The 14,271-nt window shown below is 42.7% G+C and overlaps 3 protein-coding genes across 3 annotated transcripts in view; 2 read left to right on the top strand and 1 right to left on the bottom strand.

The window, feature by feature from the left end:
- The window catches only part of LOC109831924 (probable protein phosphatase 2C 47), a 3,146-nt gene extending 1,175 nt beyond the window's left edge, over window positions 1-1,971 (top strand). Inside the window, exons 2-4 of the mRNA XM_020399402.1 lie at window positions 833-1,029; window positions 1,127-1,362; window positions 1,925-1,971. Coding sequence (XP_020254991.1) covers window positions 833-1,029; window positions 1,127-1,286 — 357 coding nt within the window. The 3' untranslated portion in view covers window positions 1,287-1,362; window positions 1,925-1,971. The remainder of the gene's footprint in view (window positions 1-832; window positions 1,030-1,126; window positions 1,363-1,924) is intronic.
- Window positions 1,942-2,492, top strand: LOC109831456 (probable protein phosphatase 2C 47). Its single transcript, XM_020398775.1, has 2 exons — window positions 1,942-2,371; window positions 2,455-2,492. Exons 1-2 carry the CDS (start codon window positions 1,942-1,944, stop codon window positions 2,490-2,492), a joined length of 468 nt encoding a protein of 155 aa, XP_020254364.1.
- Window positions 4,390-12,482, bottom strand: LOC109831923 (polygalacturonase At1g48100). The gene is made up of 7 exons (XM_020399401.1): window positions 11,940-12,482; window positions 11,696-11,863; window positions 11,561-11,605; window positions 11,213-11,420; window positions 10,593-10,674; window positions 9,918-10,507; window positions 4,390-4,550 (listed from the first exon to the last, which is right to left on the bottom strand). Exons 1-6 carry the CDS (start codon window positions 12,336-12,338, stop codon window positions 10,003-10,005), a joined length of 1,407 nt encoding a protein of 468 aa, XP_020254990.1. The 5' UTR covers window positions 12,339-12,482; the 3' UTR covers window positions 4,390-4,550; window positions 9,918-10,002.

Raw genomic sequence — 14,271 nt, 5'->3', positions numbered from 1 at the left:
TTCCCACTAAATGCCCACCTTAAAAAGGTTAATTGCGTCAATCAATGTTACAGAAAGCTCTAGGCGGGCTACGCGCCTGACCCGGCACCTAGAGCATAGGCGGGGCCTAGGCATTTTTTTTAAATTGCAATCAATATTGTCAAAAGTGCTAGGCATCGCTACGTGCCAAACTGCACCAAGTGCCTAGGCACTAGGTCTAGGAGGATTTATTTTTTTGTTTAAGTGGTGATACAAAAAGTTTTGTTAAAGGTTGGAGGAGGTGCTCATAGTTGGTGGAGGAGGCCAGAGGAGTTCGGAGGAGGTTAGAGGATGTGAAGGCAGTCACGACTAAGGCCTAGCAGTGCAGTTCGCATAAGCGGTCCTAGAGCCGCTAGGCGCTCTCAAGACGCAGAGCCCAGGGAGCTACATCACCTAGGCCTAGGTGGAAGCTTTTTAAAACATTGGCATCGATTACACATTCTAGGAGCTAGTAGGAGTATAGAACATAAAGTGCAACAACATGGATGTGAAAAACGATTTGACTCAGGCTTAATGACATTTTTTGAATAACAGAATTAAAAAGAGCATGACTGGTTGAAGTTTCATTATTAGTTAATTTTTGTAGACCAAGAAACTAAAATTCTATAAACTGGGAATTGAGAATAAAGAGGGAGTATCGAAGTTGACAAATGCATTTAGGGTACTAGATGGAATCATGAAACGTTTTTTTTTTGCCAACTTAATATGCTTCATCTTTTCCGTTAAAAATATTAAACCAGCTATTTTTAGTTCTACCTAGAGGAGAATGTTTTACACACTTAATCTCGACTTTTCTTGGTTCTTTCCTATTCAGAATCTGAGGGCTCCAGCTGCTATTCCTGAAACTCCTATTTCACCGGAAATTCTTGAATTCGTTCCCAGCCTCTGTTCTGGTAGCTTCAGTGACATCGGGATGAGGAGGGATATGGAAGATGAGCATATCTGTATTGATGATCTTTTTCTATTCGTCAAGTCTCAGTGTAGGTGTTGCATACCTTCTTCTTTTATGGGGTAAGTTCTTGCTGTTGTTAAAGAATTACAAAATTGCTAATTATCCAGTTGCTGCGTATTGCACTTAGCCGTTTCTGATATTTTTTAATCTTTGCAGGTATTTGATGGCCATAGTTGTTCTGATGCAGCATCATACATCAGGAGGCATGCCCTCAGGTTTTTCTTTGAAGAATCCATACTCCCTCAAGCATCCAAATTTGACCGTATATTCCTACGTGAGATCAAAAACTCTATTCGGAGATCATTTCTGCAAGTAGACCTTGCTCTGGCTGATGAATGCACAGTGATCAGCTCCTGTGGGAGTACGGCACCTATTGCATTGGTGCTCGGAAGGTACTTCATTCCATAGCAATCTTCTTCCATCATTCTTATTGTCCTAGTGGTTTCCTATATGTAGCTGATTCTCAGTTTGATTGAAATATTATGTCAGTGAACCTTTTGCACTTTTTCCAAACAATTGGTTTGATGGTCTTGATTTATTTCAGCATGTTTGTAAACCGAATGGTACTGAATTTATTCCAGGAAATAAAGGATATCTTGAGAATTGTTGAATCTGGTCATGATTGTGATTTGATTTACGTGGTAGTGTTCTTAGCTTGATTATGCATCATTAAGGATGTCAAACTATGAGTATATTGATTTGATTTACGTGGTAGTGTTCTTAGCTTGATTATGCATCATTAAGGATGTCAAACTATGAGTATATGTAGTTCCTTTCTTTGTTTTTGAATTTTTGTTTTCATAATTTGAGAAGGTAGATAAACACTTCAGATCCTGAATATTCCAGTATATACGATAGCATGTGCAAGCCCGTGTGCAAATCAAACTCCTATCACAATCCTAATAATACAATCCATTACCGTTTCTCTGATCTTGTTTCTTTCTTAACAATCAGGGTTCTCTTGGTAGCCAATGTTGGTGACTGCAGAGCGGTCCTCTGCCCTTGTTTCTTTCTTAACAATCAGGGTTCTCTTGGTAGCCAATGTTGGTGACTGCAGAGCGGTCCTCTGCCATGGAGGTAAAGTCATCAACATGTCTCATGACCACCGTGGCTCAGTCCATGCTGCAGAGCGTCTGAGGGTCGAGAAACCTGGCGGCTACATTGATGATTGGTACCTAAATGGAGTCCAATCTGTCACTCGAGCTCTAGGCAATTGGGACATGAAGATCCCAACCTCAGCTACCGGTTTGCCCTCTCCACTCATCACGGAGCCTGAGTTCAGGCAAGCTCTCATCACAGAGGACGACGAATTCTTGATCATTGGATGCGATGGTATTTGTGACGTTATGTCGGGCCAGCACGTGGTAAATGTGGTCCGGCGGGGTCTGCGACCCCCGAAAGGTGTGCGAGGGAGCTTGTCATGGAGGCATTGAGGTTGAAAACCATCAATAGTCTTACTGTGATTGTGGTGTGCTTCTTGGCAGAGCAGAGGGAGGAGGAGGCCGAGGTTGAGGTGTTGTAGTTTGTCTGGAATTGGTTGGATAATGATGTTGGTAACTAGTGAGGAGTAATGTATATTTGCTTTTTGTAATGGGTGCCTTCAGTCTTCTGTATGAGCTGGAGATCAGTCAACAGTTTTGTAGGGTTGCCTTTTCTGTTTGGGGCTTTACTCGTACTGTATGTATTATTTGTCGAGGATGATTGATGAGCGCGTGTTATTATGCAACGAGATCTTGGTTCCTTTTCACTTTCTACCCCTCGCTGGAAGCTTATTATATATCATCAGATTTCCCACAAACGAATGTCATCTGAAGCTGCTGATCTCATCTCCAGGCTTCTTCAGTACTTATCTCAATCTTCGCTGCATTGTATTGAGTAAATATTTTCACATCCTTCTGCTTTCCTAATTTAGTAATATGCCTCCTTGGTTAATTTTTCTATGCAGCTAGAGGCTTCAACTGCAACCTCATGGTAAATTTCATCTACATCTAGTCATTAACCTACAAGCCTCCAAGAACAATATAAATATTTATTTCTGACCAAATTTGCTGGTTATGAGCAGAGTTAAAAGGGAGTTCCCATGGATGTTTCGATGAAGTTGATCTCAGAGCATACGAAAAAGAAAGGCTCTTCTAGTTCTATCATCAAAGATGAACTTTAGCGGAATACTCCCTGGGTATCGTGCCCATGAAAAATGACTGGATCCTGGTGAGTTTATTATGCATGTATTATTTCAAGCAACTTCCTTTCCCCCTTGTTTTCTTCTGTTGTTGCTTTTGTATTACCATCTGGCGTTCTGCGGTATGTAAAGTGAACTTAAAAGAAGGTTCTTCCAGACTCTTTCTGAACCTTATTGTTCTTAATGTTAACTTGTGACTTCATCCATCAATGGATCTTTAAGGATGATAGCTGTAGATTTTTCTTGGGATTTATAGTGTTTGTAAAAAGGAATAGGAAATTTGGAATGGGGTTTACATATTAATCGACGGTATATTACTCCAGCACTTGGAGGGATGTTGTGCACAATGCCATGCCTATTAAATTACAAAGATTCTCATCATTTTTAAGGAATAATGCAAAAGAAGTGGTCATCTTTCATTAAACAAGTAGTGATCGTCGTGGTTACTTTTAGAAGTCGTGGGAAGTAAAGGGTTCATAGAACTTTCAAAGACTGAAGTAAATGAGCACATATGATTAGTGGAATTAAATTACACAATAAAGTAAGTAGATTTCACCATCATTCTTAGTACACGCTCTTTACAAAGTAAAGTTTCGCTGAAGATTTAGAAGTTTCAAGTTTTATGTTATTTCTGTGCATGTGCATGTGCATGTCCATGTCCATGTGTATGTGCATATGTTGGAAGAATTAGTGGAGCTTATGATGCTGCATCATGGAAACATAACTTCACCAAAATAAAATTACTGAAGCCGCAGATTCGTAAATTCAATAACATTTCATCCTCAAGGGTGTTTAACCAGGTCTAAGTTAGGTTGGGTGCAGAGATTAAATGATTCAATCCAGCTTAGCGATGTGTTACGCAATTATTTTCTTCTAGTAACTTCACATAATTTGGACTAACATTTCTTAATCAGGCTTATTAAGAAATCTTGATCCTTTGTCAAACATACCAGATCTTTTACATCATGAAAGTTTAGGTGCTATCGCAGTAGCAACACGTGAGGTCACTAATCCCAATCTACAGGTGTGATGATTTCGTGACCTGGTTTTTGCGGACACTAAGAAATTATTGCTAGACTTTATATTATAATTAATGTGGAGACTGCGGAATTTTGATGTTAGACAAATCACTGATATGAATACATCCGAGAAGATTAGGAATTTTGATGTTCGGACAAATCGGTGATATGAATATATCTGAGGATAAAAACCTTTAGTTCTAATACGTAGCTCAAGAATGTGGATGGATGGATCTCATCAATCTTATATTAATTGATAATTAAAATGCATTTTTACTAATTACAGTGCTCCCAATCCCTACCACAAAAGGCATATCACACCACAAATAACATGCAACCAATACTGCATCCAATTGGTGAACCCAAACCCTAACGCAAGCTCTGTTGCGCGCAGCGGAAATTTCGGCAGCACTTCGGCAGCACAACAAGAGAGTCAGGTCGCAATAAGAATTCTTGTTTCTCAAAGGGAACAAGAATCTGAAGCCTATATCCTATCAAAGTAGGATATTAGCTCTTCCTCTCGTCAGCTCTAGGACTGCGCGTCGAGGGACCCTAAAAGCTATTACAAATCACACAAAAGCAGTACAACCAATTTTTACGTGGTTCGGCAAATTGCCTACGTCCACGGGGCAAGGAGGGGGGAGATCTACTAATAGAGGGAGAGAATACAACTAGGGTTTACAATCACTCTCAATCTAAACCCTCAAACAAACTCTCAAATCCCTCACAAATATCTCTCACAAAAGGATGCACAAAACCCAAAAAAAAAACTGATTTTTCTCTTGAGTTTTCTCCTGCTGCAGTTTCCTCCTGCAGCCGCAAAAGCACCCAGCCGCAAACAATTCCTCTCTGCCTCCTGCTTTGCTGCAGCCGCCTAAAACACCCAAAACCCTTTTTCACGAAGCCTTGCTCAATCAAACTTCACGAAACCCTAGGCACATTTATAGGTCTCAATAAAACGAAATCGGGTGGGCCGGCCTTCAACTCTTCATGCGGACATCCTCCTGCTATCCGACTTCAATTCTTCACGCGGAAATCAATAGCATGCACGTGGGTGGGGGCCACGTCCACTCACAATTCTCCACCTCGGTGAAGTTTTCCCAAAACTGAGCCGACACCAAAGCAATCAAATGTCTCACTTGTTGTGTCTAGTACGAACTCAATCCACAACATGTCGAGAACCCGAACGAGAGTCCAAATAATCTCACCCCCATCAAAATCAACTAATCCAAACCGGCTGCATCTGAAAGACTGCCTACGTATCCTCTTGCCCAAGGAATCAAGCCGAACGTAGTTCACCCAAATGGCCGCCAACGGCCTCAACAATCACGAATGTGCAACAAGTTTCGACAATGATCAAACTTGTTGCTCGGAACCACCTTAGTGAGCATATCCGCCGGATTATCCTTCGTGTGGACTTTCACAATCTCCACATCGCCATCTTCAAGAACATCCCGAACGAAGTGATAACGAACGTCAATGTGCTTCGTCCGCGCATGAAAAACCTGATTCTTCGCCAAATAGATAGCACTCATGCTATCACAATGAATAGTGACGGACCTCTGCGATATACCAAGTTCTTCCAAAAGTCCTCGAAGCCAAATAGCCTCACTTGTACATATTCTGATATTGAAATCTGCATATGAAAGTTAGTGCACACAAAATATAAATTGTTATCATCAAAACATTATCATGGAGAAATGATATTCAACAATACTTACCGCCTGTGACAAATCTGGCCTCGTACATACCATCGCGTACATCAAGCTCCCAACCGCGCTCGCATATGGAGTCTTCGACATCAACTCACGATCTTCAACTGACTTCGGTGAGAGACCAGCTGAAAGCTTCAAATGGGCTCCCAATGGTACACTAACTGGCTTCGTATCCATGCTAACATGGAATCGCTGTAGAACTTTCTTCAAATAAGCCACCTGTGTCAAACAAATTCTGCCATTTTTCTTGTCTCTGCCGATCTCCATCCCTAAAATGCGCTTCGCCTCGCCCAATTCCTTCATCTCAAACTCATTTGAAAGCTGAACTTTCAACTCATCTATAGCCGACCTGGAAATAGAGGCAACCAACATGTCATCGACATAGAGCAACAAATAAATATACGCACCTCCTTTCAACTTGCGAAAATATACGCAAGGATCAAACTGGCTCCGAGTGTACGAATGACCAAGCATAAAACCATCGAATCGCCTATACCACTGTCGAGGAGACTGCTTCAAACCGTATAGCGATTTCTTCAGTTTGCAAACTAATTTTTCTTTCCCTGCAGCTCGGAATCCCAATGGCTGAGTCATATATATTTCTTCATCAAGATCACCATGAAGAAATGCCGTTTTCACATCCAACTGATCTAATTCCAAACCATACTGTGCCACCAAAGCTAGCAAAATCCGAATCGAAGAATGCTTCACCACCGGAGAGAAAACCTCATTATAGTCAATACCTTCCTCCTGTGCATAGCCCTTCGCAACCAACCTAGCCTTGAATCTCAACGGAGTGCCTTCAATGCCCTCCTTCTTCGTGTATACCCACTTGCAACCAATTGCTTTCCGCCCCTTTGGAAGCTCAACAAGCTCCCATGTATCGTTCTTATGAAGAGATTCCATCTCCTCCTGCATAGCCACCTGCCACGAATCAGCCTCCGAACTCTGCTCGGCCTCTCTGAATGTAGTAGGCACTAACTCATCGATACTCTCCACCGGAAGTGCATACGCAACTGTGTCGGCATACCGTGCTGGCATCTGTATGTTTCTCCTCTGTCTCCTAGCCGCAATAGAATCCTGAACCTGAGCCGTCGGTTCCTGATCCTGCACATTTGTACTCGTATCCTCCGTGTCATCGTCGTGCTCGCCTGGCGTCACCTCAGTCGGCACCTGCATGGATACTGTACCATCTGGACAATGTGGAGCTGCATCGATCTCCACCACCTGCGATATCTCCTCCGTCGGGTCGCTCTCCACCTGATGAGAGCTGGGAAGCTTCAAGATAGAAGCCTCATCAAATGTGACGTCCCTACTCAGAACAATCTTTTTATCAACTGGATCCCAAAGCTTGTATCCCTTGACACCACGCTTGAATCCTACAAATATGGCCTTCCTAGCTCGAGGTTCCAATTTATCAGTTCTAACATGATAATATGCAGGGCACCCGAATACCTTGAGCTGGTCATAGTCATGTGCTGGCTTTCCCGACCACATCTCCATAGGGGTTTTCCCCTCAATCGCAGATGAAGGCAGCCTATTAATGAGGTGGCTCGCATATGTAAGTGCCTCAGCCCAAAAGATCTTCTCCAAACCACTCTGCGACAATAAGCATCGGATCTTCTCCAGTAAAGACCGATTCAACCTCTCTGCCACCCCATTTTGCTGCGGTGTATGACTAACTGTGAAGTGTCTCTCTATGCCCTCGTCTCGACATAGCTGCTGAAAGGGGTCAGAAGTATACTCACCACCGTTGTCGGATCGCAACGTCTTGATCTTTCTCCCAGTCTGCAGTTCCAATCTCTTCTTCCACTCCACAAACAAATCTAGGACTTCACTCTTCTTCGTCATGGTGTACACCCAACAACGCCTAGAATAGTCATCTACAAAAGTGACGAACCAATGTCGACCACCAAGTGATGCAGTCTTGGTGGGACCCCAAACGTCTGTGTGCACGTAATCCAGGATGCCCCTCGTCTGATGAATGGCAGTCCCGAACTTCACCTTCGTCTTCTTGCCAAGAACACAGTGCTCACAGAACTCAATCTTCCCACTCTTGGCTCCCTTCAATAGCCCCTGCTTGCACAATGTCTGCAGTGACTTTTCACCTGTGTGCCCCAATCTATAGTGCCAAAGTCTGCTCATGTCCGCTTCTGAAATAGCCGAAGCAACCTGGCCAATCTCGGTGCTTCCCTTCAGATAATACAAATTCCGATTGCGGACTCCCCTCATCACCACCAATGATCCCTTAGTAACCTTCGCTACAGCGTTTTCGAAAGTCACCTTGAATCCCTTCGCCTCCAAAGCTCCAACTGAGATAAGATTTTTCTTCAGTTGAGGAACAAATCTCACCTCCTTCAACTCACGGACTACTCCATCGTGCATCCTAATCCGCACGGTACCTATCCCACAAACGCCACAGGATTGATCATTTCCCATGACAACAACGCCCCCGTCGACTTTCTCAAAAGATGCAAACCAGTCTCGCCTAGGGGTCACATGAAAGGTAGCGCCGGAATCAAGCATCCAATCTGATGCATCCACATGGTTCACCTCCGGAGTAATCAGTAGAGAAAAGCACGAATCATCGGAATCATCGCCTTTCGCAATGTTCACCTCATTGGCCTTCGGGCCCTTTTTCTTGCCATTCTCTTTCTCCTTGAGCTTCGGGCAGTCTCTCTTCCAATGTCCCTGCTCCTTGCAGAATGCACATTGGTTCTTTGTTAGTTGGTGACGGCCTCTAGACTTTGACCTCCCTCTGTTACCACCTTTCGGATATGGGCTTCTACCTCTTGTCGACAAGGCCTCTCCTGAAGTACTAGCGCGGGAAGTCTCCTTATCCTTCCTCCTCAAATCGTAGTTCGTCAAAGCGTTAGTCACTTCACTATAGCTGATAGAAGATCTCCCGTTCAACAAAGTGAGCACGAAGGTATCATACTCCTCATCCGGTAAGGAGCCCAACAAAATAATCGCCTTGTACTCATCCGATATCTTCTCATCAACATTCGCCAAGTCCGACAACAACTTCGTATAGTTGTTCACATGAGCCGCAAGCGAGGTGCCTCTGGACATCTGGAATCTGAATAACCTACGCAGCAAGTGCAATCGGTTCTCAACACTCTTCGTAAGGTACTTATTGTTGAGAATTTCCCACATCTTCATTGCAGACGTCACCCCAATCACATCATATTTCAGCTCCTGTTCCAAACAGGACCTGATCACCCCACAAGCGTTCCTATTCATTTTCTCCCATACCGCCTCTTCATATTTAGGTGGCCTCTCGTGGACCATGATGGTCTCTTCCAAATTCTGAGCATTTAACGCATCCTGTACGTCGCTCATCCACAAACCAAAGTTGATTTTTCCGTCATATTTCACCACACTAATTTTGGTGTTTTGAAAACCAACTTGTATTGTACCCGCCATCGATTTGCTGCTTTCACCTTCTTCTCCCATTGCGAACTAACTCCAAATTATAGAGAAAGAACAAATTTGATAGAATTAGGAACCACCCAACTGAACCCTAGATCGGATTCCAAATAGATCTCCTATCCACACGAGGAAAGCGAAATCTCCAACGGCAACTCCTAATGCTATCTCCACCGAAGCCGAGAACTCCAAGAACTAAGCTTCACACAAGAATCTTCCTCCACCAAAAAACCCTAGATCTGAAATCTGGGCTCTGATACCACTTGTTGCGCGCAGCGGAAATTTCGGCAGCACTTCGGCAGCACAACAAGAGAGTCAGGTCGCAATAAGAATTCTTGTTTCTCAAAGGGAACAAGAATCTGAAGCCTATATCCTATCAAAGTAGGATATTAGCTCTTCCTCTCGTCAGCTCTAGGACTGCGCGTCGAGGGACCCTAAAAGCTATTACAAATCACACAAAAGCAGTACAACCAATTTTTACGTGGTTCGGCAAATTGCCTACGTCCACGGGGCAAGGAGGGGGGAGATCTACTAATAGAGGGAGAGAATACAACTAGGGTTTACAATCACTCTCAATCTAAACCCTCAAACAAACTCTCAAGCTCCACAATAGCAACCACTGGAACAAAAACCATACGTGCAGCCATCTGGGCCTGGTGCTTTATCTAATAATATTCTATACTCAAACTTTCAACATCCTATGTTATTGTAGCTCTCTCTAATCGACTGCGGTATCCCATCCTGCAGGCAAGATATCGGCGGTATGGTTAGGGTTTCTTGTATCCCGTAGGCGTTCCAGCAGAAGGGATCATCGACGAGCTCCCCCTCATGGGGTAACAATTCCACCTCCGACATTGTAATATTTGTACAAGGCACACTATCACTGCAAGCAAAGTGTATCGGTGGGCTTCTCACGTCATAAGTCCCCTTTATATTCGAATATGATACATCTGATACGTGCACAGCAGACGTCTGGTTCATGCAATCTTTTGTCATGCAGTAGTACTGATCGATGATGATGCAGTTCCTGACATTTTCGAGGTACACAGTGTTGAAACTTATGCCGAAGACTGATCCCATACCCCCTTGCCATGTTTTGATTCTTAGACCATTGTCAGAATTCCTGATCACCGCATTTCGGACGTTGATGTTTGAGACGCAGGCTTGGGATCCGTGCACGCCTAAACTCCCGATGCTGCGAGGGCCAAACTTTCAGATTATGGTCATAATTTTCTTTTGCTGGTGATCGATTAAGTGTTTTGAGGCAGTAGCAATCGTACCTGATGCCATGACTATGTTCGCAAGTTACATTTTGAATGTCCACATCAGAGCAACCAGGCCCGATCGAGATGCAATCGTCGCCTGTAAAGTTCCAGATTTAAGTTCAGACGTGCAATCTGTGACTAACATGGAGTACTGGCTTTGAACTGTCACAGTTTTTGATAGGCCAGGCCAGTTTTTTGTTTTCACTGCGTAGATGGTTCCAGTTACGAGACAACTAATGTGATCGGTGGGTCACTTGCTCCCCACCCCCAATTTTCATCAAATCATGAAAACACTTTAATTTGGATCCGTGAGGAATATATTATATCTTTGTACAGTCGGTATCTCTGTTTAATTTAATTCATGGTTGGCTTACTGTGTCCTTTAAGGGACCACAAAGTTTTCCTCTATTAAGCATCTATAAATAACTTTTCAGCACGTGTCCTATTCACTTTGATGCAGAAATCTTGTGACCTGCATTATTTAATTACGCTCACCAGAGAGCCTAGGCCTTATTCTTGTGACAAGAAAATGAACAAGACACCAGACAAAGAATGCCACCTAACTGAAACTTGACGTTTTAGATGTTTAACATACAGGATTCAGATAATGGGGATTTGTTGATTAGAGTGATTACCATTGCTTATCATGGAGTTGTAGATGGCAACAGACTTGGTGTTCTCTATGTGGATTCCGTCGGTGTTGGGGCTGAGAGCAGGGGAGTTTATCGATATGTCTTCGATGTGAACCCCATCGCAGCCATCGAACTTGACATGGAACTGAGGGCTGTTCTCTATTGACAGTTCCTTCATCGTGAGGTTTGAGCTCATGAAGAACCTAATCATCTGAAAATGGATTGAAGAAAATGAACAGTCAGAACACGGAGAGTCCGAAACACTACGAAAGCAGAGCAGCTCTGCTCCTCAAAATCAGAGTACTCCGTTTCGACAAAAAAAACAGAGCATTTGTGTGGTTAGAAACTAACCGCAGGGCTGTTGCATGGCCCGGGCGATGTAGTTCCATTTGGGCCCTGAAATGTCATTATACATAATCAGTTTGGGTGATCAATAGTCAAAATTTTAAAAAAAATTATCGATTTAATCGACATATTGTGACTTACTCTGTGAGGTTTACACGGGAGATCCCACCATTTTTCACCATTGCCTTCAATTGTCCCTCCCCCTCTTAACGTCATGCCGTCGACCCTGTAGAACACGAGCCACTGGTTCTTGCTATCAGACTCTGGCCAACAATCAGGACCATCCGGAGGCATCAAAACCCCATCAATCTGCGCAAAAGTTGCAACATTTCAACAACTCCAAAAACAGAGCACATCAAAAACCACAAGAGTTCGAAATGGTTACTTGAAAGACGAAACCAGGCTGGCAAGGGCCGTTGAAGATCGTCGAAGTGATGGTGAAAACCCCATCAGAAGGAACCAACAGAACACTGTTCTCTTGGGAGCATGAAGCCTTCCAAGCATCACGGAAGGCTTTGGTGTCGTCGGTATCTCCATCTCCGATCGCACCATAAGATCTCACGTTGAAGATGCAAGGATCGGAGGTAGCGTTATCGGCATCCCTGCCACCCGCTGACGGAGGCTCAGCAGGGGATGGGAGAGGAGGTTGATATATATGCCTCCCGCTGTCCTTGTGGGAGTTCTTCGGTTTGTGAAAATGGTTCCTTGCGTTGGAGCACCGAAGGCCCGATAAGAGCAATGTCGTTGCTATCAGAACGGATAAAAACCCGTGAAGAATTTTCATCTTATTTTCCAAGAATTATGAGTAGAATGAAGCTAAGATAGCAATTGAGAGTGATTGTGAGAGAAGCAGTTGGAAAAGTTTTTAGTTGGACGCAGAGTACTCTGCTTCGCTAGGGGGGGGAGGGGGTGAAAGCAATGAAAGGCTTTGGAGGGTTATTTATGCTTTTTGGAAGCCACCGATGAGGAGGTTGACATGTGTCAGCTCCTCGGTGACTGAAATATCATTGTCTTCTTGGTGTTCTTTCCCTCTTATCATGAACCTTTAAAACATAAATAAAATCCATGATATTCTAATTTTTCTTTTATGGTCCCCTGTTCTCAGTTTATCCTTACACTGTTATCATCCCTGCAACGCTAATGAATCGTTTGGTGCAGTTTCCATCTTATCTCGATGCCCCCTGCATTATAACACTGCATGAGTCGACGTTTCAGCCTTTGAAAACGCACGTTCGACCCGCGAAGGTATGTTCGGAGTATGATGTAAAATAATACCCTCAATCTTCACCATAACTTCTTGAGTTGTTGTGCGGGGGAAGAGCCATTTGACACGTTGAATTATGATATAAAATAATAGAATAATTCAATAAACTCGTGAACCCAAAGGTATATATAATTTTGAGCTAGTAGATGAATGAATGAAGGGCATCAAACGTTCACATGATGCTTCTAAGATTTTGAGCAGAAGCTTCTAGGGCTTCACAACATTGTTACCAGATTAACCATTTTTGTTTCTGTCCTCCTCCTCTGTTTTGGACCCCACTCAGCTTATGAATGCTGAGGATCAACTAATTCTAATGGCAATAAATTTGAGATGGGGTGATTGTTATACATCACCTTTTGTAATTTAAGTCATGTATACTGTATCTAGCATCAAATAACTGAATCAATGCTCCCTGCTCTCTCTCTCTCTCTCTCTCTCTCTCTCTCTCTCTCTGGAGTTAGTTTGAAATTAAATGCTATGCTGGTATGAGAACAATTGTATCAATTTGAATTAGACAAAGACATCTGTAATTCTCTTAATTAAAGTCCCTTATTAATGAATATAGGAGAGTGTACTACTGACCATTTGTTTTTTCAAAAAATAAATAAACAAAAAAATGTAGAGAACAGAAGGGATCAAGTGTTACACTGATAAAGAGCCCACACCCACCTTTTTTCCTCAGGGGCTGTTTGGTTGTATGTTTTTAGTTTTTACCATATAAAAGGATGGAAAGTGTAAAAAATTGGGTCCTAATGTCAGCTTTCATCACTTTCAATTGTTTGTTTGTAGTTGTGAAAATAGTGTAAAGTGATTTCATATGCTGATATGGCTTGTAAAGTGATTTCATAAAAAAAAGACATGATTTTAGGATAAAGCTGACATTGAAGTCAGGAAAAAATAATAAAAAATAATTCCAACCAATATGATCATTTGAGTAGGGACCACTTTTTACACTTTCCAAACAAACAATTAAAGTTACATTTGCAAACCAAACAAGCAATTTATGATTCTAATGGAATAAAAAACAAACAAAGAAAAGTATAAAAAGTGAAATTGATGAGGTGGACAACAACTTTCCAAGTTGTGTCATAAATACACAACTTTACCAACAACAACCAAACAGCCCCTCGGTGAAGGACGTTTAGGTGGAGCCAACGGAGTCATTCTTACTCTCTCCTTTTCTTTTTGTTTAATTTTATCTTTAAAGTGCCCACACCCAAATCTCGACCTCGTCATTCTCTCCTGATTGTTACGTGTTGAAACCCCTCTACATTGTTTCATTGATAAGAGTTTAACGAAACATCCGCAACCCTAAATAGGACGCCTCCAAGCCTAACAAAAAGTAAGCGAAATGAGAAAGGGGGGGGGGAAATATAGCTGGTCATAGATTTTGAGTAAAACTAGACGGAACAACCTAGACGGAATTATAGATACGAACATGTTGCCTTACTCG

This window comes from Asparagus officinalis, chromosome 2 (assembly GCF_001876935.1).
Source record: "Asparagus officinalis chromosome 2, Aspof.V1, whole genome shotgun sequence".
In the NCBI taxonomy this organism is placed as follows: Eukaryota; Viridiplantae; Streptophyta; class Magnoliopsida; order Asparagales; family Asparagaceae; genus Asparagus; species Asparagus officinalis.
Note: the sequence above shows the minus strand (reverse complement) of the source record. Positions and strands in the feature narration are given on the sequence as shown.

Excerpts from the sequence above, each read along its gene's own strand:
- LOC109831456 (XM_020398775.1), top strand. The coding sequence starts at position 1,942 with ATGTTGGTGACTGCAGAGCGGTCCTCTGCCCTTGTTTCTTTCTTAACA. Across the intron at positions 2,372-2,454 it reads GGGTCTGCGACCCCCGAAAG|AGCAGAGGGAGGAGGAGGCC; the intron begins GTGTGCGAGGGA and ends GCTTCTTGGCAG.
- LOC109831923 (XM_020399401.1), bottom strand. The coding sequence starts at position 12,338 with ATGAAAATTCTTCACGGGTTTTTATCCGTTCTGATAGCAACGACATTG. Across the intron at positions 11,606-11,695 it reads TCCCGTGTAAACCTCACAGA|GGCCCAAATGGAACTACATC; the intron begins GTAAGTCACAAT and ends ATGACATTTCAG. Across the intron at positions 10,508-10,592 it reads GAACATAGTCATGGCATCAG|CATCGGGAGTTTAGGCGTGC; the intron begins GTACGATTGCTA and ends TGGCCCTCGCAG.